Here is a 27,164-nt window from a genome sequence, read left to right on the forward strand (position 1 = left end):
AATCTTAATCTTACCACATGACTTCTATATTAATCCAGTCAAGAGTTCACCATGTGCATCCCAATCGAACTAGCGCATAAGGTGTTGTCACTATCGAATCTTGATAAAATCGAGATAAATACTTTCCTTATGTGTTAGTCATTATTTCAAAAGTTAGTAGTCGTCGTATTCATCTTTTTACCACTATATTAATTAAAGTTATACCAATTGATTATAATATTTAACGTTTTAGTTCGATTGATGTTCAGATTTATATTTAGCTAGCTAGGTTTCAAAATTCTAGATGTACTTGTTAGCTGTTACGTTCTAATTTGATGGCGGTCTCTCCCCTTGGTTCACATATCAAAGTGATTGTGACGTAGGTCTATTTTTGGAAGAGATATAAATATATATCACATCTAGCATTGACTTATCCATGCGGCACTAAAATAATTAGGTATCGTGTTGATTTAAAATCACTAAATCACATCATCATCTTCATGAATCTTTCTCCACTCGTCACTTATAATTACAAAAAGAACCAATATTCCACCTCTTCATTAAGTTCATGTGTAGATTTATCATCATCATTGCTTTTCATCATATCAATGACGACCTACTCCTTTTAATGTGTCATGAGAAGCCATTTTAATCCGACAGAATCGCCTTCTAAATCATTATGCCGTGGAATATAATTCCATCTCTCAATGACATGTAAATTTTCCTGAAACTGCTACGGATTAAAGTATATATACTTTCATCTCCAAAAGTGTGTCTCATCATTTGTGTAAATCCTTTCTCATCATTTGCCAAAGATTAAAGGGGCACTGAGGATAAAACAGCGAAGCTAATAAAAGGGTAAGGATCTACTAATTAATCATCATTTGGTCTCCACTTAATTGGGCTTTTAAAAGATAGTGAGGTATATGCCCCATCCATGTCCACTCCATCAATTGATATATAATTAATAGTCAACTTTTTTTGCTTAATACAATATTTGCAAGCTAAGTGCATTTGCTTGCAATAAGATCCTCGAAAAGTGTGGCCTCAAGCATATATATATTTTTAATTTTTAATTTTAGTCGACACCAATTGTCCAACACAAAGGAAGGTGAATAAGTGTCAAATTAACCTAATTAAATTGAGGACTAAATGTGTTTTATTATTAAATGTGTTTTAGAGATCATGGGAGGACGTTTGTCATTAAATCAAACAATTACGTATTTTTAAAATTAATTTTATTATATGTTTAATAAATAAATCTAAAGAGGAGAGGAGGACCCACCTCAAATATGCCGGCCTGTTGTCTATCTAATCCAGAATCTTACTTTTCCTTCTATTCATTACTAATCACGAATGAAATAAATTAACTTGTAGGCCACTTCATTATACATGATGGGCAAGTAGGTCGCCCCTTGTTGTCTGATGTCTATTATAAGCTCAGGGACATCCATAAATCAATTAAATATGTTCTTTGAAGATGAAATAGATAAAATATTCATAGCCTAAGGAAAATAATATAACTGTTATACATTTTAATTGGTATTAAGTTCTTATAAGCCGATTAATTCCAGGATAGACAGGCCAATCCCATAGAGGTGTGATGGTGACTTAGTGGGCGAGGAGCTTAAACAAATGCTAACTGCTCTTTGGTGGATGTGTTTATTGGTAAGCAGCGACCTTATGCTTAGAGGGAATTTGCAGATCGAGTGTTTTTGTTTCCTGACCATATGAAATAATTTGCTATTTAGACAAGTGATAAGATAAAATCCTTTTAATAATATGTGTTCATAACTACTTTAATGATCTATTTTGGCCAATTTGCTTAGAGGAATCTTCTGTATAATTAGCCGGTAAACATGGAGCCGAGTCAATGATCTACTCTGGCCAATCAACTATGGTATGTCATGTGACTTCCAGTAATCCATTCAAATAGGAAACTCTAAAGAAATCATTTTGACTTTTAAAGAAGTCAAGTCTTGTCAGAATACTTACAAGTGAGTTTATTCCACCTCACATTCGCATTATAGTTTTGGTAATTATTTACTCGAGATGCCACATGTTTCATTTAAACAATGTTTGATAGCACCCCAAGAATATAGTGGAATTGTTTTCGAGGTCATGATGTCACGGTAGGATATCTAGATTATTTTTCAGGTATCACGGCTCGAACCCCAACTACGATATATTTATAGGAATTTTTTCTCTAAATGGAAGACGTAATCAAAGGATATAATTTATCTTGATGGCCAGTAGGAAACTTACGTGAAATCGAATCGATTACCCAAAAAAAAAAAATTTGAATTATCATTTCTTTTTTCAAAAAAATATAATAAAATTGGTATTCAGACAGAATCTATCATCAAAGAGATATGATTCAAATTGTCACAAATCATTTTTAGATTTTTAATCGACTTATTCACATGTTGACTTATTTTCACTTTTTTCACTTCCTCATGAATAAAAGTTCGCGCTTCTTTCTTTTTTTGGTTTATTTTCCACTTAAGTAAACACATCATTTGTTTCGTTCAGTGGAGAAAAAAGCAGGCTCGTCCTCGTCATTTTGTGTCTTCTTCGTTACGGTTACTTCCGCGTCTCTTTACTTCTCCCCCTCGTCCATTGTCCGTCCATACCCGAGAGAAAGATTACAACGTAAGAGTATGCTTTTTTTAATCTCACCGCAAAGGAGAGGAATCCAGCCACCTCTGTACTCGCCGTCCCTACCCACCATGTCCTCCTCCCCCGGCGCCCCTCCACCGGCAGCTACCGCCACCCCACCCCCATCCACCTTTGCAGCGCCTCCCCCTACGACTCCTGCAGCCCCGCCTCCAGCTACCCCCGCCACACCTCCTCCAACCACCCCCGTGGCCCCATCCGCCCCTCCCCCAACGACCCCCGCCTCCTCACCTCCGGCATCCCTGCCTCCACCCGCCACTCCGCCTTCCCCCGCCATCCCGTCCCTGTCCCCTCCCTCGACCTCGCCCTCCCCCTCCATACCATCCGCCTCGTCGCCTCCCCCGCCTCCGGCCTCATCCGCTTCGCTCCCACCCCCGTCTCCACCCTCTTCACATTCTCCATCGCCGCCTCAAGTGCCATCTACCAGGTCTCTGCCGTCTCCCTCTTCGCTTTCTGCATCTCCGTCAAGTTCTAGCTCAATCTCGACACCGGTTGTCGTCGCGATAGCGGTTGGCGGGGTTGCGATCCTCTTGCTGCTTAGCTTCCTATGCCTTTTTTGTTGGAGAAAGAAGCGCAGGGCGCCGCCGCCGACGCCTCATTACTATGGAGCTTCACCGCCGCCTCCAATGGCAGGGAAAGGTTAGCTCCATTTTCTCTTGTTGATTTTCTCGGGAAAATTGTTTTTTTTCCCCTTACCTTTTCCCTTATTTCGATGTGCACTTTGTTACTTTCAACTGCACAAGTGGTTCGTCCGTGTAATTATCATGGAAATACACCGCATGAAATAACCAACAAATCGAAGGCTCTTTATCTTATGAGTAGTATGCTTCGTCGGTCACTGAGATTGGTGCATGGTGGTTCGAGTTGCTTCGAATAATGCTGTGTCAAAAAGGTTGATGTTGTGTGAAGACAACCTTGCATCTATGGCATCCGCAATTCACTGTTTTGTCTAGTTGCTTAACTAATATTTACATTCAAACACGTTCATCAATCAGCAACAACTATTTTTGTCACTTCTTTGAAAGAAGATTGTTGTGATCGTATTCTTTGCTGTTCCATTTTATGCTTTGGTTTGGACATTATGTTTTTAGTCTTCAATGAATTGCTAGCCACTCCAATTGTCAAATTATATCTCATCAAAACAACCACGAGGGATTGTTTCAGATGACCGCTATGGTGAATATTGGCAACAGAATGCTCCTCCAGCAGCTAATGTTGTGAAATTTCCTCCTGGACCACTACCTCCTCCATTCTCTTTGCGTCCACCACACTCTCCCAACCATCTGCCTCCAATGCCTATGATAAGTAGCAGTGGAGGTTCAGGGTCCAATTATTCTGCTCCTGAGACTCCACTACCGCCACCATCTCCTGGTGTTGCCCTTGGATTCTCAAAAAGCACTTTTACTTATGAAGAACTGGCTATAGCAACAAATGGTTTCTCTGATGCTAATCTCCTTGGGCAAGGTGGTTTTGGTTACGTACATAGAGGAGTACTTTCAAATGGTGAGGAAGTTGCAGTGAAGCAATTGAAAACAGGAAGTGGACAGGGTGAACGTGAATTCCAGGCAGAGGTTGAGATCATCAGCCGTGTGCATCACAAGCATCTTGTTTCATTGGTTGGATACTGCATTGCAGGAGGCGAGAGGCTGCTTGTTTACGAATATGTTCCTAATAATACATTGGAGTTCCACTTGCATGGTAAGGCATTATGCCATTCTTGATTATTACCTGTTCAAGTTTTTGTACCTTGTATCAATTAAAGCTTTCTTACTTTTTTTGCTTCTAATTCTTAGCCTTCACTTGTTTAACCATACATGCATTGAAGTTGGGTTCCGGTCATATATTCAAGCTATATAATGAGCTGATATTAAAAAACTTAGACAACAATTTAACTGAAATGTTTCCTTCTGAATTACTTGAATAAATTGGTCTTCATCTGGGTCTTGATTATTGAATTTAATCTCTTTAAGGTGGGTTTGATGTAATTTGTATATGCGAATACAAACTGAACTTGTTTAAGTGATCTAACTTGAGGTTATTGGATTTTGGATTATTGGATGTGGATTAAATGTGTAGAACCCTTTAGCCCGATCCATTATTATCTATGGACTGATAACAGATTATATTTCTATATAAGGGAGAGATCCTGTTGGATTAGGGTATCTTGACATCTCTTTCGTTCCCCATTGACGAAGAATTTTGCCGTCGTCACCCTAGTTCCTTTGTAAGACCTGGATTTTCCGGTTCGAGGGCGACGCTCTACGATGATGTCTTTTCTGCTGCATTCAGGTTTTATCGTCGTTATTGCAATTTCTTCATTGTTTTTATTATGCCATGCATGTGATGTTACTAGATCTTGGTGCTTAGTGTTGTATTTCCTATTCGAGTTCTTGTTTAGTTTCTAGAATTCATGCGGCTTAGGAAATAATTGTTAATATTAGGCCTAAGAGCCAATTATAAGATGATTAGGCTTATTGGGTTAATGATTAATCCAATATACTAAATCTAACCCATTAAGAGGATAATGTAGATTAATGGGGATTAATTGGTATCATTATTGGAAGAAGACCAAAAGACAAAGACTCTTGATATTGCTTGAGACTTTTGGTATTCTTTGAAGAATATAAAAGACATTGTGAGCTCATTTTTATTAGAGACTCTTAGGGGCTGCTTGTTTGGGGGGTTTGGAATGGGAATGGAATGAAACTTGGTGCTTGGTTTGGGGAAATGATGATGGGACCCACGGATTCATTCCTCTAAATATAGGAATGGACCATTACTAAGTAATATGGGGGGTATGGGAATCATTCCCATTTCATTAATATTTGCAATCATTCCTATTCTCATTCCCATTCCCTTACCCGAACCAAGCGCCCCCTTAATCTTCTTGTCTTCTTCCTCCTTCCTCCTTCCTCTTTGGCTGAACCTTCTAAATGGCTAGCACCACAAAGTTGGTTCTTCTCCAAATTATGAGTTCGTGAGACGAACGAAACATGTTTGTGTGGATACCATAGAAGCGTGACCACTTGATCGTGCTGAGATCTACCAAGGACAAAGTTGCTGTCAGGAGTTCGTGTTTACGCAATAAAGGTATAACTTTTATCACAACTAATATACCGTTTCCTTCCCATGGATCTTTTGGAAAGGATCTTGTATTTATTCAACTATGCTTGTGTTGTTCTGCGCTCAAGATCCTTACAATAATAACTTCTATTAATTGCTATTAGAGCCAGGTTCTGTTTCATCGTTTGCTATAACACTGCAGTTTAAAGTTTTTCAACGATTTGTTGTTCTTTATGCTAGATGAAGTTTTCCTAGTATAAATCATGTTTGATCATCGAAAAAATCTTTTGCAAAGAAAACCTAGGAAAGGCTTCATCTTCTAGGTTTTTCGTGATTTTCATGAAGCACACGAAAAACAGCGGTGAACCGTTGCTGTCTTCGAGAAGAACTGTCGCTACTTGTTCTAATTATGGTAAAATCGCAATGGTGTAATTGATTGCCTTGGTCGGGCAATCATTTACCAAGCCAAAGTCTGCAAACATAATCGATGGGAATCGATTGACCCATTCGATTAGTTGGTACCAATCGATTGACATTGCGTGATCAAACATGGGACCAATTTTCAATCAATTACAGGTCCAATTGTTGTTGTAAATCAATTGGAGATCGTCATCAATTGATTGATAGTTTTGAGGTCGGACACAGAAGTGATTGGAATGGATCAGGTCAATCGATTTGCTAATCGATTAACAACCTTAAAATCACGGCAGTATTGATTTAATCGATTGGTCAAATCGATTGAAGACATTAATTTTCACCAATCGATTAATGGCCTAAAATCGCATACAGAAGGCTCTGAGATCGTTTAGTTGATCGATTGGTGACCACCAATCGATTGCCATGGATCAATAATTAATTGGTGAGTGTGAAGTCGAACACAGAAAATTCTGTGATCGATTAGTGGGATTGATTGGCAGATATCATTAGTTGATTAATGGTCGTGAAGTCGAATACCTTTTAGATCAATTAGGCCAATCGATTGAATCATACCAATCTATTACCATACAATATCAATCGACTGATACGCCTAAACTTGAGTTGTTAAAGCTGATCAAGTACTTATCTGTTCGATTAAGTCTTCTTGGGTCTATCTACACACATGCTACTAAATTGAACTATTGTGTTAGCTAAAAGAAAGACACCTTAGGTAAGTTTAGTACATTTTGTGTTGGCAGACGTATATCTATATTAAGAGTAATTGACCTAAAGAAAAATTACTTTTATGCTAGATATATGTTTAAATGGAACTTATAATTAAGGAACAAAATTTATTTTATTCAGATTATGCACAAAATATGTTGGCTCAAAGGAATGCATATGACGTGACTGATTAAGGTTGTCGTGAGCGATGGGCCGATATATAACTCATATAAAGTGTTGATTTATGCACATAGGGTCGGCTCAAAGTAAAACACATTGTGTGACCAATTAAAGTTTGAGTTATATTAAAGAGTATCACTAACAAATTGTTTTAGTCCAAATAGTAAAATACAATGTTGTATTTGGTATCTCATAAAGAGCCCATTCATATGCACTTAAAATTTTATTTTATTTGTATAATCTTATGTTTTACTGTCTTACTTATATTAGTTCTTGGCTTTAATTCAATTATGAGCTTACATTATTTTCACTTTTATAATTTCAGTGCAATCAGTAACTGCTAGTATTAATAACATTCTCACACTAATTGGTTTTAACTTTGTTGAATGGAAAGAGTAGGTTATCATAGTCTTAGGCTAGATGGACTTAGACTATGCATTAAGATACGATTGTCCTGTGCTAACACTATAGAATAGAGGGCTGAATTTAAAAAATAGGAGCGATCAAATCTCATGAATCTAAGTATCATGAGACTTTTTATTCTGGCACTAATTAAAGGCTCGATAATTGAGGGAGAGGATACTAGGAGTTTCCTTAGTCAATTAACAGACCGTTTCGTGGCAAACGAAAAGGTTGAGACTATCATGACAAAGGAAACATTATGGAGTACATTATGAAAATGTCTAATATAGCCATAAGTCTGAAAGTATTAAAACTCGAAATGTCCGAGTCTATGTTAGTGTATTTTATTTTTATGTCTTTGCTAGCACGGTTCACTACTTTTAAGATGTCTTATAATACTCAAAAGGAAAAATGGACATTAAATGAACTTATAGCTCAGTGCGTGCAAAAGGAGAGATTGAGGCGTGAGACACCTGCCATTTAACATCTGACTCCCAAGGTTTGAGTAAGAAGAGAAAGAGAATCAACAATACATGGAAAAAAAGCAAACTGCAGATTCAAGGAGTTTTGGCCATAAGGAGCACAAGAAACAGATAAGAAATACACTTATTTCTTTTGCAAGAAGAAAGACCATATGAAGAAAGATGACCTTAAATACACCAACTGGCGTTGTAAAGAAAGGTAAACTTTTCAACTTTGTTAATTCAGAAGTCAATTTATCTATTGTACCCACTGATACTTGGTGGATAAATACCGGTACTACTATTCACATAAGTGTCACTATGCAGGATTATCTTAGGAGCCATCTTCGTCTTGATGGTGAAAGATACATCTATATGGGGAATGGAAAGAAGGTTAAAGTCGAGTCCATAGGTATTTTTAGGCTTTGTTTAGGAACATATGTCTTTTTGGATTTAGAAAATACATTTATTATACCATTTTTTCGACATAATTTAATTTCAATTTCTTGTTTGGACAAATCTAATTATTCTTGTTCATTTGGAAATGAAATTTTCTATATTTTCTTTAATTCAATGTTAATTGACAATGACCCTTAGTTGATAAGCTTTATAAATTAAACACCTTAATTCATCGTGTAGCGTTGGTTCATAGCATTTTTGTCTTGTCATTGCGCAGCGTAAATAGCGAAGCGCATAGTGCAAGCTAATTTAAAAAATAAAATATACTTATATAAGTAAAATAAAAATAACATAACCTAAAATTAATCATAATAGTTCATTACATGCCAAAATATTCAAGACCAACAATTTAAAAAGTCTTATAATTAAAATAACATAACCAAAACAACAATTTAAAAAGTTTTATAATTAAAACAACATAACCTAAAAATAATCAGTATCATCCAACTCCATATCACTATCATCATCAATAGTATCTATGGTTGGAAAATTTCCACTATCAAAAGTTATTGGAGTTGCTCCATAATTTTCAGCATCAAGATGATTATTTTCTTCATCAACGAGACTCAAACTTTGGTTGTTTGCCTTTGCTTCCACTTATTATATAAGAGACACGACATTTAAGAATCAATTTTCAGGTGAAGTAGATATAAGTAAATAATTTGCATATGCTTATTTGAATTTTCAACCTCTTTTTTTTTCTTTGAATTCATAAGAGGAACTTCAATTATATTCTCAACATCTTCGACTCGCTTATTTGAGTTGAAAAATCTTTCAAAGATAGCGGACGATACTCTCATAATAGGATTACTTTTAAATAATTCATCATCTTGAAGTCATTTAGTAGTTATGGGGAGGATGATGTTAGGGTCGATTTGTGCTAGAGGAGGGGGGGGGGGGATGAATAGGTTGTCACGCGCTTGTTGCTTGCTTTGATGATGATAATATGCAGCGGAAATACACTCAAAACACACTACAACGCTAATGCTAGGGTTTACTTAGTATCCACCTCAAGAAGGGGTGACTAATCCAAGGATCCGACCCTCACTCACTCATCTACTATGAAAACACTCCTTTACGGTAACTACTAAATGCGGAGAAGCCTTGCACAAACTCACAATACAAGAAGAAAGAAAAACAAGCTTATACAATACAAATCTTACAAGATTTACAAAACCCTAGCTTGCTTCTTCCTGCTTGAATACACCTCTTGACTTGCTTGGAAGTGCACCAACACTCCTCTCTAAGACTCCAAGATTTGGTGTGTGCTTGTGAGAATAATCGCAAGAAGTGGAGAGGAAGAACTACGAAGGAAGATGCTCGCCAAAGCTTTATCTTGCGCAACGGTCGTCTCTCTATACTCTTTGGAAAGTGCTTGAATCAATTGACCGATCGATTCAGGCTTTCTTGTGATTGCGCGAGAGAACCAACCCCCAATCGATTGACCAATTGATTGGGGAGCCCACTTGATCGGCTGATCGATTGGGGAAGCTTATGTACCCACGACAATTGCTCCCAATCTATCGGCTGATCGATCTGGATCCGTCACTGATCGCAACACTGCCCAATCGATCAGCTAATCAATTGGGTTCGGTCCAATTTGGTCACTTGATCAAATTGACCAACCTTAGCTTGCCCGAGTCAAGTCTAAGGTGCCCCAAGCCCAATATCCGATCAACTGTGACTTGTTGGGACTCCTCGTACCTAGCATCCGGTCAACCTTGACCTGTTGAGACTTCTTCGCCAAATGTCCGGTCAATCCTTTGACCCACTTGGACTTTTCCCTTGATAACACTCACTAGGACTTTCACCTAGCTTCACTCATTAGGATTTTCACTTGGCTTTACTCACCAGAATTTTCCCACTGTCGGCTTCATTCACCGGGACTTTTACCTACCTAGCTTCACTCACTAGGTCTTTCACTTGGCTTCACTCATCAGAATTTTCCAACTGTCTAGTTTCACTCACTAGGTCTTTCACCTGGCTTTACTCACCAGGATTTTCTCTTGTCTAACATCCAATTAGGACTTTTCCAGTCAAGTATCCGGTTAACCTTGACCTACTTGACTCTTCTTCACATCAAACTGGTCAGTCTTTGACCAAAAGGAAATTGTATCAATAATCTTCCCAATCGGACGATTGCATCTGCAATCTCCATGTATTGTCAAACATCGAAATCCAAACATTAAGACTCAAGCTTAGTCAACCTAGTCAACCTTGACCCAGGGGATATTGCACCAACAGATGAGACCTTCTTTCTCAGGTATCTATTCATCATCCGAATCAATTTCATCAACTGCAATGGGATCAATCTTATCTCTCCTCCTAATGCTTCTCTCCCTAAGCTTGAAGTTATATTTCATAAACACCAACGTATTTAACTTTGCATGTTCAAGCCTATTTCTCTTTTTTGTATGAATATAATATTGCAAAGAAGAAAACATATATAAAAAATTAAACAATGATATGAAAATTATAAAACAATTAAAATTCAAGTAGAGTTCGAATATTCATCGATTCAAAAGTACTCCAATTTTTTTCACATCCCAAAGCACTACAAGTGAGACTAAGCACTCGAATTGCAAACGTAGTAAGCTCGTGTGTCTTACTTCCAAAACGTTCCCACCATGAGGCTATTAACATAAAGAAAATGAAAATTATAAGAATGTATATATAATTTTAAAATACGAATGCTAGTATAAAAGGTTAAAAATTGAAAAGAGTCTGTAAAGAAGTTAATAATTTTACCTGGAGTCCGCAACATTCTTGTTCGCTTTGCTATTGGAGTTCTAAATTCTCCCTCAGCTTTGTTATTCAAGTTCAATTGGATGTTCGCTTTAAGACAAACATTAGAAGACAACATTTTATCCATGCAAGCATACAATCAATCTCTAACTTCATCACAATCAGAAAACCTTTCTTCATAACGCAATTGCAAGTTTAAATAGTACCTGACCACGTGTAGAGGATGATGAAGTTGCGGAGTCCATCGTGAATCATTTTTTTTTTTTTCCAAATGGGCTTGTATTTTCTATCAACTCCCTCACAATTAAATTTTATTATCTCTTTTGCCTATCCATAAGTTCATAAATATATCCCATGGCCAATCTCTCCTCTGAATCAACTTCTCTTAACATACTTACAAGAGGAACAACACTTTTAATACAAAATACAACATGTGGCCAAAAGTTGGGATCATTAATAACAATTCTCTTCACGACCTTCCCTGAGTTGTTTGAGATAGTGGTGAACTAACCCAATCTTCAAAAGCAAACATTTGTTCAAGTGGTCTTTTAACCTTATACATACTCTGAAGAGTGAGAAAGGAAGTAGTAAAGCGAGTAATAGCAGGACGGAGAATTTCTTTATCGTTTGTATACTTTCTCATCAAAGAAAGTATAGTCCCATGACCATAAAGGAACTTCACAACCATCTTAGCATGCTCATTTGTGTCAGAAAAATCCTCCAACATTAGATCAATGCAATGCGCCACATAAGGTGTCCACCAAATTCTGTGTTTAGTCTCCATAATTTTTTTCCCTGCCTTAATGCAATTCAAAGCATTATCCGTGACAATTTTGAATCACATTTTCCTCTACCACCTCATCAACATCGTCATCAAGATACTTAAAGTTCAATTCCCCATTTTTAATAAAAGCTGATGCATTAATAGATTTCAAAAAGAAAGTGTCGGTAGGACTATTCACCAAAAAAATTGATCAAACTTCTACTCTTCCCATCCGTCCAACCATCGAACATCATAGTGCATCCAAATTTTTTCTATGCCTTTTTATGCTCCTAATATATTATGTTGATGTCATCAACCTCAGCCTTAAGTGTCCAAGTTCTTAACTCATGCATTGAAGGAGGCTTGAACCGTCTTCCATATTCTGCAATACCCTCAACCATAGGCAACCAATAAGGATCATTCATAACATTAAACGGAAGTGTGGCAGAGTAAATAAAACGACCAACTCTATGTTTCACATCAACAAGCAAATCTTTTTTTATGCCAAATTAAGGGTTGTTTGTCTAGGTTCCAAACTAACGAACCCATGAAGAGTACCTTTATCTTTTGATTCACCACTACCAGACAATCCAATTGAATTTCCCCCTTCACTTCCAAGTCTAACCTTTATGATTGCGTACTCATACTCTGGGGACCCTCACCAATCTCTTGTAACAATTTCGTTTGTTTGCTTTTAGATGTTCTAATTTTGCCAAGTGATTTTCTAATTTCTTGCTTAATATGATCCGGAACACTAACACAAGGTGTAATCCTTTTATGAGTTTGAGCTAAATATTCCTTTAAGCGAGTAATCCCTCCATTCGATATATGTTGACAAAATTTGTGCCTAACAGATTCCCCTCTCCTTTTAATAATAATACTTCCAACCAATATCTTTTTTTTTTTTTGACAAATTCGTAGATATTGCAAATTTCAAATATACAATCAAAATCTTAGAAAAACAAAAGAAAAAAATAATTATTTTCTTGACACTATTTGATTATCTATGAATTAAGGAGAAAAAGCAATCGAAAGAAAAAAAAACTTCACTGTTTGAACAAATAATTAATTAATTCTTTCTCTAATTTCACTGTTGATTATATTAGAAGAAAAATCAATTAAAAATTACAAACAATCGACAGAAAGTCAGAAACAAACCAATCGAAGAAAAATGAAAAGGAAGGAGAAAACCTCACCTTCAGTCGTCGCCCTTCGTCATCCCTTGCCGCTCGCCGCCACTCTCTAATCGTATTTGAACCTGTCCTTCTTACTCACCTCTGCCTTTGCCCTAGCTGCTCGAAGGTTTGTCACGATTCTGCTATGTTAAAATCTGATTTTTGCTTAAGTTGATTTGTAATCAACTAAATCAAGATAGCCCAAGCTATCGCATGCTATGGGCCACTAAGTTAAGATAGTGCACGCGATCGTGTGCTATTGACACTATTGTCCCGAATAGCGTGAGTTATTTGGGACAATCGCTAATCAGCAAACGTTATGTAGCGTTCGCTAATTGTAGCGCGTGATAGGGTGCTACATAGTGCGCTATTTGCCGCTATTGAAAACACCGCCTATGGTTGACAACAAGATTATGCATAGTATAGGTACAAAACTTAAATTGACTGATGAGAATTCATCAATGCCGTAGCATATGCGTTTAGGACATATATCCAAACAATGCCTAGAACGGTTAATGTCATATGAAATTCTCAATTCCCTTAATATGTTAGACTTTGATGTCTGCATAGAGTGTGTTAAGGGGAAGACAATTAACAAAAGAAATAAGGGAGCAAGTCGATGTAGTGATGTCTTAGAGTTAATACATACAGACATTTGTGGCCCATTCGTTAAGACATCTTGGAATAGACATACATATTTTATTAGTTTCATAGACGATTACTCTTGATTCGACAATCTATACCCTATTTATAAGAAGTTGTAATTTTTGGACATATTCAAAATTTTTAAAATCGAAGTTGAAAATAACTAGGTAAAAAAATTAAACCATCAGATCTGATCATGGAGGCGAATATTATGGTCTATATGATGCATCAGGTGAACAACGTCTCGGACCTTTTGCGAATTACCTTATTGAGCGTGAAATTGTGCCTCAATATACCATACCTAGTACTCTCAGTTAGAATGGTGTAGCTGAGCGTCGTAATCGTATCCTAAAAGATATGGTAAGAAGTATAATAACTTTTACTTCTTTACCTGAATCCTTGTGTGGTGAAATACTCAAGATTGCAGTTTACCTACTTAACAAAGTACTTAGGAAGACAATAACTAAAATCCCATTCGAGATATGGACGGGTAGGAAGCCTAGCATTAGACATTTATATGTCTGGGTTGTCTAGTTGAGGGTAGGCCTTATAGGCCTAATGAAAAGAAAATGGATTCAAGGAATGTTAGCTGTAATTTTGTGGGTTACTCCGTGAAGTCAAGAGAATATAAATTTTATGATCTCACTAATATATCCTTCTTCGAAACGGGAAACGTTAAATTCATTGAGGATAGTGGGAGCATTAAGGTTAGGAAAGTATCTTTTGAGGAAAGTATTAGTAATTCTCCCGTGGTCACTACGAGTGCAATAAGTAATAGTATGGTTACCATACCTTACGTTATGGATATTGCACATCCAATAGGAGTAGTGAATTAAAATATTTCTGTGTCATCTCTAATGCAATTGGAAGGTCCTTCCACTCAAAGTGAGATATTGCCTTGATGGGCAAGTATCTCAACCACCTTAAGAACAAGTGCTTTTAAGGCGATCCACTAGGGATAGGAGATCCACGATTTCTCGTGATTATGTTTATCTCTAAGAGCTTGAGTTTGATATAGTAGCCGCTCGTGATTTACCTCCTCCGTGTTGGCCCTGGGATGGGTTGGCGGGGGCATTGAAGGCGAGCATATTCGCCTTTTGCCACAATTGAGTTTGATTTAGGGTTGGAAAATGATTTTGCATCTTTATAAGAAGTCAAATAATGCTCTAACCTTGAAAGGTGGATATGCAAGAAGAGTTGAAGTCTATGACAGACAATGACATTTGTGAACTTGTCGAAGTACTTTAAGGTACAAACTCTTTGGTTGTAAATGGATATTTAAAACCAAACTGGATTTAAAGGATAATGTCGAAAAGTATATGACTCATTTTTTGTCAAGAGATTCACTTAGAAGGAGGATATTAATTACAAGGAGACTTTCTCACCACTCCCTCAGAGTAATCATGACACTTGTAGTTCATTTTAATTAATAGCTACACCAAATGGACGTAAAGACTGCATTATGGTGCAACCAGAGAACTTTGAGTTTGATGATTCAAAGCACCTAGTATATAGATTAAAGAAGTCTATTTATGGTTTGAAACAGTCGTCCTGTAGTGATACCAAAAAATTGATCAAGTGGTTGTCTCATTTGGATTTAAGGAGAACCTTGTTGATTAGTATACATATGTCAAGTTGGAGTAGGTTTGCTATACTTGTCTTATATGTGGATGACATATTACTTGCAAGCAATAATAATGATCTATTATATGAAACCAACTCATTTCTATCCAGTCATTTTGAAATGAAAGATCTTAGTGAAATATCCTTTGTTTTAAGCATACAAAAATGCCATGATCGTTCAAGAGCATTCTTGGACTTTTACAAAATGCCTATATTGAAAATATATTTATAAGGTATGACATGCAAAACTGTGCATTTAGTGACACACCTGTGCCTAGAGGTGACATATTCAGTTTGTAGCATTGTCCACCGTTTGAACTTGAAATAAAGGATATGGAATAATTCCCTTATGCATCGTGGGAAGTCTCATGTATGCACAGATTTGATATTGACCATATATAGTGTTCACAGGGGATGTTAGGCAAATATGTAAGTAACCAAGGATCATCGCACTAAAAAGCGATAAATAGAGTGATGCGGTATTTGCAACAAACTAAATGATATATGCACATGTATCGGAGGTCAGATCACCTGGTGGTAATTGATATTCAGACTCCGATTTTGCTAAATGGTTGGATAGTAGGAGGTCCACTTCAGGGTATATTTTCATGCTGGTTGGAGGACTATATCTTGGAAGAGCGCCAAGCAGATGCTAGTGGCCACTTCTACTAGGGAGGCAAAGTTGATAACATACTACGAAACATCCAATCATGGGATTTGGCCGTGAAATTTCATCACAACGTTACATATCGTTGATGGCATTGACAAGCCATTGAGGATCAACTGTGATAATAAAACCGCCGAACTTTATGCTAAGAACAACCACAGTTGTTGAAGTCTAAGCACATCGACATCAAGTTTTTGGAAGTTAAAGAAAAGGGTTCAGAATCATCAAATGATAATAGAGCACATAAGCACATATTCTATGTTGGTAAATCTACTCACCAAGGGCTTGGTGCCTAAAGTGTTTCATGCGCATGTTGTGTGTCACGCCCCGAGGGTAACGTTGTCCGACGAAAATCGGACATCACCTCTCCTGTAGCAGTGACAAATGAAACTAATATACATTGCCACAAGGCTACTCACATGCAAACTAAAGCCAATACGGTTGGATGTAAATACAACCATGCAGTTTATAAGCAGCCCACACCGCTGGAAGTAAACACAACCACGCAGTTAATAAATAACCCACACGGTTGAAACAAAACACAGCAGAAGTCACAAAATAACGATCACAAAACCACAATATAACTAACTGCGAGCCGACTCGGCTTGACACGACTGCATTAAACCAAATATACGAAACCACAAAGTTGACCTCCATACAAAAGATACATATACATGAATAAGTCCAAAGCCAATAATACGAACGAAAGCAATAACAGAAGAAGTTGCTCGATGTGACATGGGACTGACGGACAGGATATCCAGGCGACTCCATAAATCCTTTACCTATTACCTGGCGAGGGTAATAGACAGATAGTGCATGAACATAATAAAGAACTAGAGATACAAAGGTATATAATCTCGTAGGAAAAATAACAGATACATATTAAATGTCCATACCTGAAATCATATCCTAGGTTAGTAATAGAGGTCATGATTAGCAAAGATTTGCTACAAGTACTGCTCATAACAACAAGGATAACATGTGAGGTATATATATACTACTAATAAGTAAGTCAGTGTCCTCTGCACCACGACCTCTGTATGGTCGAGAGACCGGATCGATGACAACTGTACTCACTACAGCCGCCACTACTCTCAAGTGACCGAGTGGACAGGTGCTGAGTAGCTAACTAGCTACGTAGCAATGAGGTCTCTGCTGCTCGCATCTCCAGCTATCACTACCCATGAGTGGCCGAGTGGGAGCACGACAGGACAAGCGGCATCTGCTCCAGCTACCACTACCCATGAGTGGTTGAGTGTGCGGCGCTGGTCAACGACTCTCTCGACCACAAGGGAGAATTTGTCGTTGACATACATGCAATGATATGATACACAAGATGCAACAGTCATCATATATATATAAACATAAATCAGGTATGCTACAGGAAGCCAACATGCTCAATAAGGTATGTAAATTAACAACAATCAAAGCAAGTAAACATGGTATCTAGTATCTATTATCTAATATCTACTAAATATCATAGATGATAATGAGAGACTGTATAGACCATTAAAACGATCATCTCAAAGATTGAGTGGATAAGTATTAAGCTCAAGAAAAATACGAGTGGAATCAAGGTAGTACAACAATTATCCGAATATATAGTTCATGCACTAGGGTCAAAGAACTAAAGAAGCAAAGCAGGAGGTATCCGCCTTTATCTGTCGATCGTGCTAAATAATCCTACATCGAGACGGTTGTCTCGAATAAACGTCTTGCAAATTACATGATGTACAGTTTAACTAATCGCATATGTAGTAAATAACTAAATAAAATCCCCAATCTACTTATGGTAACTCTAATCGAATATGATTTTTGATTAATCCCCCAATTAACCTTAATCATACTACAACCTAATTAGATTAGGTTTATACATGAATCATCAATTAACCAATCATTTAATTCATTACTCATGGAACAACTCATCCATAAATCCTTTAATAAAGAATTATCCCACAACTTAATCAATTTCTATTAACATAATCTTCTTTAACAATTCCCCAAATAAATGATTACTAATGAATCCAAATCTGTAACTAAATTCCAAATTCATCCACAATTGAAAGTGAAATAAAATCTCCATCATCAACATATTATAAATTCCAAATCAATCCAAGGTTATCAACGAGATGTAGATTAATCAACTAATTAATCTATTTAGATTTAGTTCGTTACCTTAATCAAACATCGAACTTCCTCTATGGTGGCAACTCATTGTGGTCACCTGAGACACCCATCCGGACTAGCTGCTGGTGGAGCTACTGTGGCCGGAGCAAGGCTGACAGAAATCCAAGGCCGAAGCTACAATGATCGACCAACCTAGCTAGCACAAATTTCTCATTCAAAAATCAGAATTCAGATCTCTACAACCCAAAAATCAAAATGCCAAGCATGTCTTACCTAAAACCAAGCCTGTAATTTCCTCTAGGATGAAACCCGAATGTTGCTATGCTAGAAATGGTGCTCTCCTCTTCGAATCTGAAGAAGAGATGGTGTCTTTGATCGCCCCCCCCTCCGAATCTGGATAGAGCACCGATGGGCTCTAGGGCACAGCATCGAAAGGAGATGACAGTGATGAATTAGAAAGAGGAGAGCCTGTTGGTGGTTGCTCGGCACTGGCGACATGATTGAGGAGAAGGCCGCGACTGTGAATCAACAACTCCCTGCTCGTGGATGGAGAGACCAGCGGTGACGACTCATAGAGGACAAAGGCCGAACAGAACTCGGCGATCAAAGGAGGAGAACATCAACCCTCGACCGATAGTGGATTGGGGGTCGGCGTCGGCAAATCGGGTGTTAGCATCGGCCATGGAAGCTAGGGCACAGCTCGTAGGGGAAAACGGTGATGCCAATGCTCCGGCGTCGGCCCACAGCAACTGATAAAGGCCCCTAGCAGTTGGCGGTGGTGGATTTACGTCGGCGATGAAGAGAGTTCGGATGGAGAAGAGGAAGAGGTGGCAAATTGTGGCGTTGTAGTGACGCGAGAGGAAGAAAAGGGTCGCCATTGGCTTGCTAGCACTTGTGGTGGCCGGTGGCGTCGGCGATGAGGAAAGGAGAAGCAGCAGTGGAGAGGAGAAGGTGACACGGGGAGAAGGGAGAGGGTGGGGGGAATTAGCGCAAGAAAGGAAGGGAGGAGGAAGCTTCGACAAATGATTTAGGGCACTTAATATAACTTATATAAGTAGGGTTTAATTTATTAAACCCTAAGTTAATTCCTCAATCAACTCCCACTTAAATGGTTATTCTAAACAGGCTTTCTCTATGCCCGATCATTTCATCCCCTTAAACGTGTTATATGGACTCCGCTTAAATCCCAGAAAATTTCTAAAAAATCTTGAAAAAATCCAATAAGGTTATTACCTTGATAACACTTATTATTTAATTATTGGATCTTACATTGTGGATAATAAAATTCTTGAAGAAATACTCATCTAGTGGGAGCTTGTATTTATTTTATTGCTCTATGTTAATAAAGACATATTTTGTTTTGATTATTATACGTACTTAAAGTTCAAAACATTAATGAATATTTATATGTTTGTTTGATACTCTAAATAAAATATCATGATTTATTGTTGCAGTTTAACATTTGATGTTTGTAAATATGATATAAATTCCTTTTAAAATCATAAGGCTTGGATCATGATTTGCTATTGCAGTTTAATATTAAGTATTTGCAAATATAATCATACCCTTTTGGGTCACTTTAGGACTAGTTGGAAATTAACATGTATTGATCACATTTTATTTAATTTTCATACTATACATCCACATCTTGATATATGTCACTAATGATATTAGTATTGTGATTACTGTCGAGGCTTGTTATTGTCATATATAGTAGTTATGACATCTTTAATTCTATACCAATGAAGTTAATCGACCAAATTGTTTACAGGTATACAGTACCCATACAGTTTGATATCAATTAAAGTTATATTCGTATATCATATACACATTACATGTGACCCCAAGTGGGAGATTGTTGGATTTAATCTCTTTAAGGTGGGCTTAATGTAATTTGTATATGCTAATATAAACCGAATTCATTTAAGTGATCTAACTTGAGATTATTGGGTTTCAGATTATTGGATGTGTAGAACTCTTTAGCCCGATCCGTTATCATCTATGATTGATAATGAATTGAATTCCAATATAAGGGAGAGGCCCCCGTTGAATTAGAGTATCTTGACATCTCTTTCGTTCCCTATTAACAAAGAGTTTCGGCGCCGTCACCCTAGTTCCTTCGGAAGATTTTTTTCCGGTTCGAGGATGATGCTCTACGACAATGTCTCTTCTTGCATTCATGTTTTATCGTCATTACTACAATTTTTTCATTGTTTTTATTATGCTACACATGCGATGTTACTAGATCTTTGTGCTTAGGGTTGTATTTCCTATTCGAGTTCTTGTTCAGTTTCTAGAATTCACGCGGCTTAGAAAATAACTTCTATCATTGATATTGTTAGAATATTGTAACATAATAACTAGGGATATCATTGTAATTATGCTGTATATCCTTCTTTATATAAGTCAATAACTCCGTGGTGTCTAAGACACGGTTTTTCTCTTAACATGGTATCAGAGCCAGGTTAAAAGAAAACTCTAATTTCCTACGCCGTTGCTCTCTTGCGTTTTCTCTTCTCCGCAACCCCCCTTGCTCTCTTCCGCGATTCTCCAGCGACAACGAGTGTCGGCGGATGCGAGCGACGACAAAGACATCCTAGATCGTGCTCAACTCATTGGAGGGGTTTCCACAACGAGCGGCGGCAGCGGCGAGCTTCCATCTTCGGAGTTGTTCTCCAATGAGTTCTCCACCGCACAAAACCCCTCTGTCTCCACCTCCCGAGGCGCCGTCCCAGACCCCGATCCCACCCACGGTGTCGCTCCCATCGTCATCCTACTTCTACTTTTAGTGGCGGATCTTGCTTCCTTGGAGACCTCGCCGTCGCCCTCGCCGACCGTTGGTAGCCCGATCCGCTCTCCTCATGCACCCCCTCCGGTGATTTCTTCCTCACAGACTCCTCTCTCTTCTCCACCTCCTCCCTGACAGCACCCTCTTCGTATTCGCCAACGATCGTGCGACCGTCCTCGACGTGACCAGCAAGCGCACGATCCGCAAGCTGACTCCCGATCCTTGTTGAAGAGTGCCGACTTCAATCTAGGGTTTCGTTGCGGCAATGGTTCTGCTCTCTGAAGGCTTCCCGTGGACGTGGTTGTGGAAGCAGGGAGTTTTCACCAAAGAAGGGGATAGCTGGTTGCCTCTTCATCTTCTCCTTCGACGTTCTTGACAGTTCTTTCCAAACTAATCAATGGCTACATCCGGCATCCCAAAGCTAGATACCTCAATCTTTACCAACCACATCACTGCACCCCTCTCTTTCGAGCAGTTGGATGGTAAAAATTACGTCTCTTGGGCATTTCATATTGAGCTTTGGCTTGTTGGACAGGGTTATGAGGCACATCTCACTCAAATTGAAGAAGATGTTCAAGTCGCCGATCGTCCTCTATGGAAGAAGGTTGACGCTAAGTTGTGTTGTATTATCCGAGCCACCATCCATCCATCTCTTAGGAATGTCTTCCGTACTCACAAAACCTGCAAAGCCGTTTGGACATAGGCTCAACAACTCTTTACAAACACCTCTTGGCGATTCTATCAAGTTTGTGAATATCTTATGACCATCCTCAGTGCCCATCAGATTAAGGATTCAATGTCAACTTCTGTCGACACAACAGCAGACCTCCGTCTCGCAAGGGTGGCAAAGGCTGTCCTTGGTGTGATCATTGCCACCGCCCGGGCCACACAATTGATAAGTGCTGGGGTCTGCATGATCGACCTCCTCGCACTGCTCAAATTGTTCAGAATTCTGTTGCTTCTTTAGCTTTCACTTCACAGTTAACACCGGATCCGACCCCATAACCTTCCTATAATGACTTTCTGAAATGATTTGAGGATCGTTAGGCTTCTGATTCCACTGCTACTGTTGTACACGCTGGTAATTCCTTTGCTGGCATATCTCACTCTTCAGGTCCTTGGATTATTGATTCTGGGGCCACTGATCATATCACTTGTAATAAATCTCTATTTTTCTTCTCTCACTACTTCTGGTTATTTACCAATTATCACCATGACCAATGGTTCCCAAACTTAGTCCAAGGATATTGGTATTGTTCATCCTTCTCTGTCTCTTTCCATTTATAATGTTCTTTATATTCCTGGAGCTCCATTTAATTTATTGTCAATAAGTCAACTTACTTGGTTTTTTGATTGTGTTATTTCTTTTAATAAAATGTCTGTTTTCTTACAGGACCATAATACTAGGAGGATGATTGGCTTCGGATGTGAGTCTCATGGACTTTATCGACTTCAACAACCCTCTCTTGTTGGTTTGGCGGCGGCTTCTCCACTTCTTATTCATGCTTAATTGGGACATCCTGGTCTTGATAAGTTGAAATAATTACATTCTAATCTTTCTCACTTAGAGTTTTTGTCTTGTGAGTCGTGTCAGTTAGGTAAGCATGTTCGTCGTTCTTTTTCTCCTCGCACTGTGAGTCGGGCTACACTCCCCTTTGCTTTGGTTCATTTTGATGTTTGGGGTCCGAGTCGTGTTTCTTCTACATTGGGATCACGATATTTTGTTACTTTTATAGACGATTTTTCCCGTTGTACATGGTTATATCTGATGAATGAACGTTCAGAATTGTTTTCTATTTTTTCAATTTTTTTTTCACGCGAGTATCTTTCTACTCAGTTTCGTTCCTTTTTGGCATCTTATGGTGTACTTCATCGCATGTCTTGCCTTCATACCCCTCAACAGAATGGGGTTGCAGAACACAAGAATCGTCATCTCCTTGAGACCACTCGGACTCTTCTTCTCTATTCTCATGTTCCTCATCAGTTTTGGGGTGATGTCGTACTTACTGCGTATTATCTCATCAATCACATGCTTTCCTCCACTCTCCAGGGTAAAATACCTCATCATATCCTCTACCCTCATCATCCTCTTCATCCTTTACCACCTCGGGTCATTGGTTCTATATGTTTTACTCATGATCTTGATCCTAACATTGATAACCTTTTTCCCCGGTCTCATAAGTGTGTTTTTCTTGGGTACCCACGGTCTCAGAAAGGGTACAAGTGTTATTCCCCTACTCTTTGTTGGTACTTCATCTCTGCTGATGTCACATTCTTTGATTGTTTCTCTTCCTAAGACTACAGGTGATGCCTTTGCCCATCCAGGCTAGAAACATGCTATGCTCGATGAAATTTGTGCTTTACAGAGTAGTAGGACTTGGGACCTCGTTCCTCTACCACCTAGGAAGTCAGTTGTTGGTTGTCGATGGGTGTATACGGTGAAGGTTGGTCTAGACGGTATGGTTGACAGACTTAAGGCGTGTCTTGTCGCTAAAGGCTATACTCAGATCTTCGGATTGGATTATGGGGATATTTTTTCTCTTGTTGCCAAGATGTCTTCTGTACGCCTATTCTTGTCAATTGCTACGATTTGCCATTGGCCTCTTTATCAGCTGGACATCAAAAATGCATTCTTACATGGTGATCTGCTTAAGGAAGTCTACATGGAGCAAACTGTAATTCAACAGTTTGGCATGACTCGGAGCTAGGCTGACCATTCTGTCTTTTATCGCCACTCATCTACTGGTTGCATCTACGTAGTGGTTTATGTTAATGATATTGTCATCACAGGTAGTGATCATTTTGGGATTTCATAGGTGAAATAATATTTTTTTAAACATTTCGAGACAAAAGACCTTGACAAACTCAAATATTTCTTGGGGATAGAAGTAGCACAGTCTAAACAGGGAATCGTCATATTCTAAAGGAAGTATGCAATGGATAATCTAGAAGAAACAGGAATGTTAAACTCAAAGACAGTCGACAACCCTATGGATCATAATGTCAAGCTCCTGCCAAATCAGGGAGAGCCTCTTCCAAATCCTGAACGGTACAGACGATTAGTAGGGAAACTAAGCTATCTTACTGTTACTCATCCGGATATCTCATTTGCGGTAAGTATAGTAAGTTAGTTTCTCAACTCTCTATGCAAAGAACATTGGGATGCTGTGACTCGCATTAGTCGATATAGCAGAGGCGTACCAGGAAAGGGTCTTTTGTATGCAGACAAAGGACATACTCGAGTCATAGGATACTCTGATGTGGAATGGGTAGGATCTCCCACTGATAGAAGATCCACTTTTGAGTTTTGTATATTTGTCGAAGGTAACCTTGTTTTTTGGAAAATCAAAAAGCAAAATCTTGTGGCAAGTTCCAGTGCAGAGGTAGAGTATCGGGCTATGACCATAACTAGTCAAGAGCTTATATGGCTAAAACGGTTACTTCAGGAACTCAGGTTTGGGAAGGTTACACAAATGTCACTTATATGTGACAACTAGGCTGCCATGCATATTGCCTCGAACCCAGTTTTTCATGAGAGGACAAAGCATATTGAAGTTGACTGTCACTTTGTTAGAGAGAAAGTCATATCAGGAGAAATATCTACTAGTTTTGTCAACTCACATGATCAATTAGCATATATATTTACTAAGTCACTGAGAGATTCCCGAATTGATTACATATGTAACAAGCTGGGTACATATGATCTATATTCTCTAGCTTGAGGGGGAGTGTTAGAATATTATAACATAATAACTAAGAGTATCATTGTAATTATACTGTATATCTTTTTCTATATAAGTCAATAATTCCATAGTGTCTAAGACACGATTTTTCTCTTAATAGATATGACTGGAGATTTTGTTTTGTTATTTTGCAGAAGAGGCATTATTTTAAGATAATTGAATGGATACTTTCTGAAAGTAATTCTGTTGCAGGAAGAGGCCGACCAACCATGGAATGGTCTACACGATTGAAAATTGCTTTGGGTTCTGCCAAGGGATTGGCATATCTTCATGAAGACTGTGAGTTATTCTGATATTTTGTATGTTACAATTGTTTCGAATGTTCATCAATGTAGAATTGATTTACTCTTTTGTATCAATCCTTACTAGGATTATTCTGGTGCGCAGGTCACCCTAAGATTATTCACCGTGATATTAAGTCATCCAACATTCTCCTTGATTATAAGTTTGTGGCAAAGGTAAACAAATCTACTGCATCAGATAATACATTAAAATTTAGACAAAAATATAATATTTGGTTTATTAAACTTCAAAAAAGAATATGGCTTCTGCTTTGACATGTAATCTTCCTCACGTGCTAAACATGCCAACATGGATCTTTAGAATTGTTATTAAAATATTATGTGAAAATTCACACATGAACTGAAGAATGATTTATTATTTTAGTTGAATAATCTATAGATTATTTTGCAATAGGAACAATTGTAGTACGTGAAACGGGATATCTTATGCTACTTTGTACTTGAAATTTGTCCGACTCAGTAAGTCGGATCACTTGGATAAGTGATGAATAATGAATGTAAGAGTTGGCTTGGCCTGAACTGGTTGTTTTTTTCGAGGCTGAAAATTGGTATATAAGAAAAAAGGAGCTGAAAAATGCTATATTTAAACTGAAAAATGAAAGGTTTGTACTGAAGTGTGCACTAAGCTTTTAGTTAATGGAAAAAGACAAGTCTTTCTTTGCTTCACATCCTTCGGAAGTTCAATCAGACATATTTGGTTAACTTCAGCGCTTTTAGCTGAAACCTCCCTATCAGCCAGCAGATTGGCTGAAGCACTTTTTCAAGCAACTTATTTTAGTTAGTTAACCATTACGTTGCTAATTTTGAACACATTTTATGATTTTCAGGTTGCAGATTTTGGGCTCGCAAAGTTTGCTTCTGATAATAACACCCATGTTTCCACAAGAGTCATGGGGACGTTTGGGTAAGCTTCATACTTGTCATTACACTTCAACAGGTACCTTTGACATTAGATCTAATGATGCAACTAGTAATTGTAACACTTGTCTAGCTTAGTGACCTGTGTTTTCCATTGCATCCATTTAGCGAGTAGATCTTTTAAGACCTAAATGCTTTGTGGAGTTCCCGTGGCATAAATTTCTTTCACATCAATTTAACCTATGGACGCTGCTTTGTTGTAGTTATCTGGCACCTGAATATGCATCTTCAGGCAAACTGACAGATAAATCAGATGTGTTCTCGTTTGGTGTAATGCTTCTAGAGCTAATCACAGGACGCCGCCCTGTTGATCAATCCCAAACTTACATGGATGAAAGCATGGTTGATTGGGTTAGTATTTATATTTACATTAATGTTTTATCTTGTTCTGATCATCTCTTTGCATCTTACCTTATCCAGTTGTTTCTTGTAACTTCAGGCAAGGCCATTGCTTACTCAAGCTCTGGAAGATGGCAATTATGACGATGCTCTCGTTGATCCTAAGTTGGGAATGAATTATAATTCTGACGAGATGGCCCGCATGATTGCCTGTGCTGCTGCATGTGTTCGTCACTCAGCACGTCGACGGCCAAGAATGAGTCAGGTTCCTGTCTCTGTCTTTTACTTTTTTTGTTTTTTTTTGAAGTTCCTTATGAAAGTTTATAATTATATAACATCTTCAAATTGTGGCTTGCATCTGATGTTTGCATTCTGCAGTGACCGCAATGTTGTCCACCTTTCACTAACACCACTGAGTGTAATCTATAGGTCGTCCGTGCTTTAGAAGGTGATGTATCTCTCGATGACTTAAACAACGGCGTTAGGCCCGGTCACAGCAGGTTTTACAGTTCATACGGCAGCTCTGATTACGATTCCAATCAGCACAAGGATATGAAGTTCAGAAAAATGGCAATGACCACTGAAGAATTCGCTAGCGGCGAGTACAGTGCACCAACCAGTGAATTCAGTCAGATTCGATCGGCATCAAGCAGCGAAGGTCAACAAACACAAGAAATTGAGATGGGAAATAAGAGAGGCAACTACTATGGTTTCGGCAGCAATTTGTAAGAACCTCCTGCATCAATTCTACTGCAAATCCCAGCCTTGTTCCACGGCTGAGAAAACCAAATCATCTTCTGGACAGCTTTTCTTAAATGTTCATTTCGCTGACTCAATAAATGACTAATAGCTTGATTCTTCTTTTGTGATGTATATGCTTTTCTGATCAAATGCTGAAAGGAAATGTATTTCTTCAACGGTTAAATTGATTTCTAATATAAAGAAAGTGAGATTTGTATTTTTTGT

General features: G+C 38.2%; 1 protein-coding gene across 2 annotated transcripts; it reads left to right on the forward strand.

Moving 5' to 3' along the window:
- Positions 1-2,506: 2,506 nt before the first annotated feature.
- LOC122020265 (proline-rich receptor-like protein kinase PERK1) lies at positions 2,507-27,145 on the forward strand. Of its 2 annotated transcripts, none has more exons than XM_042578126.1 (8): positions 2,507-3,294; positions 3,820-4,353; positions 24,832-24,918; positions 25,027-25,097; positions 25,769-25,845; positions 26,063-26,210; positions 26,299-26,463; positions 26,628-27,145. In XM_042578126.1, the coding sequence occupies exons 1-8, from the start codon at positions 2,640-2,642 to the stop codon at positions 26,925-26,927; spliced, it is 2,037 nt and encodes a 678-aa protein (XP_042434060.1). In that variant the 5' UTR covers positions 2,507-2,639; the 3' UTR covers positions 26,928-27,145. The 2 variants fall into 2 exon arrangements, with proteins under 2 accessions (XP_042434060.1, XP_042434066.1); XM_042578132.1 differs by having other exon boundaries at positions 3,120-3,294; positions 3,849-4,353.
- The last annotated feature ends 19 nt before the right edge of the window (positions 27,146-27,164 follow it).

This window comes from Zingiber officinale, chromosome 1A, assembly GCF_018446385.1.
Source record: "Zingiber officinale cultivar Zhangliang chromosome 1A, Zo_v1.1, whole genome shotgun sequence".
In the NCBI taxonomy this organism is placed as follows: domain Eukaryota; kingdom Viridiplantae; phylum Streptophyta; class Magnoliopsida; order Zingiberales; family Zingiberaceae; genus Zingiber; species Zingiber officinale.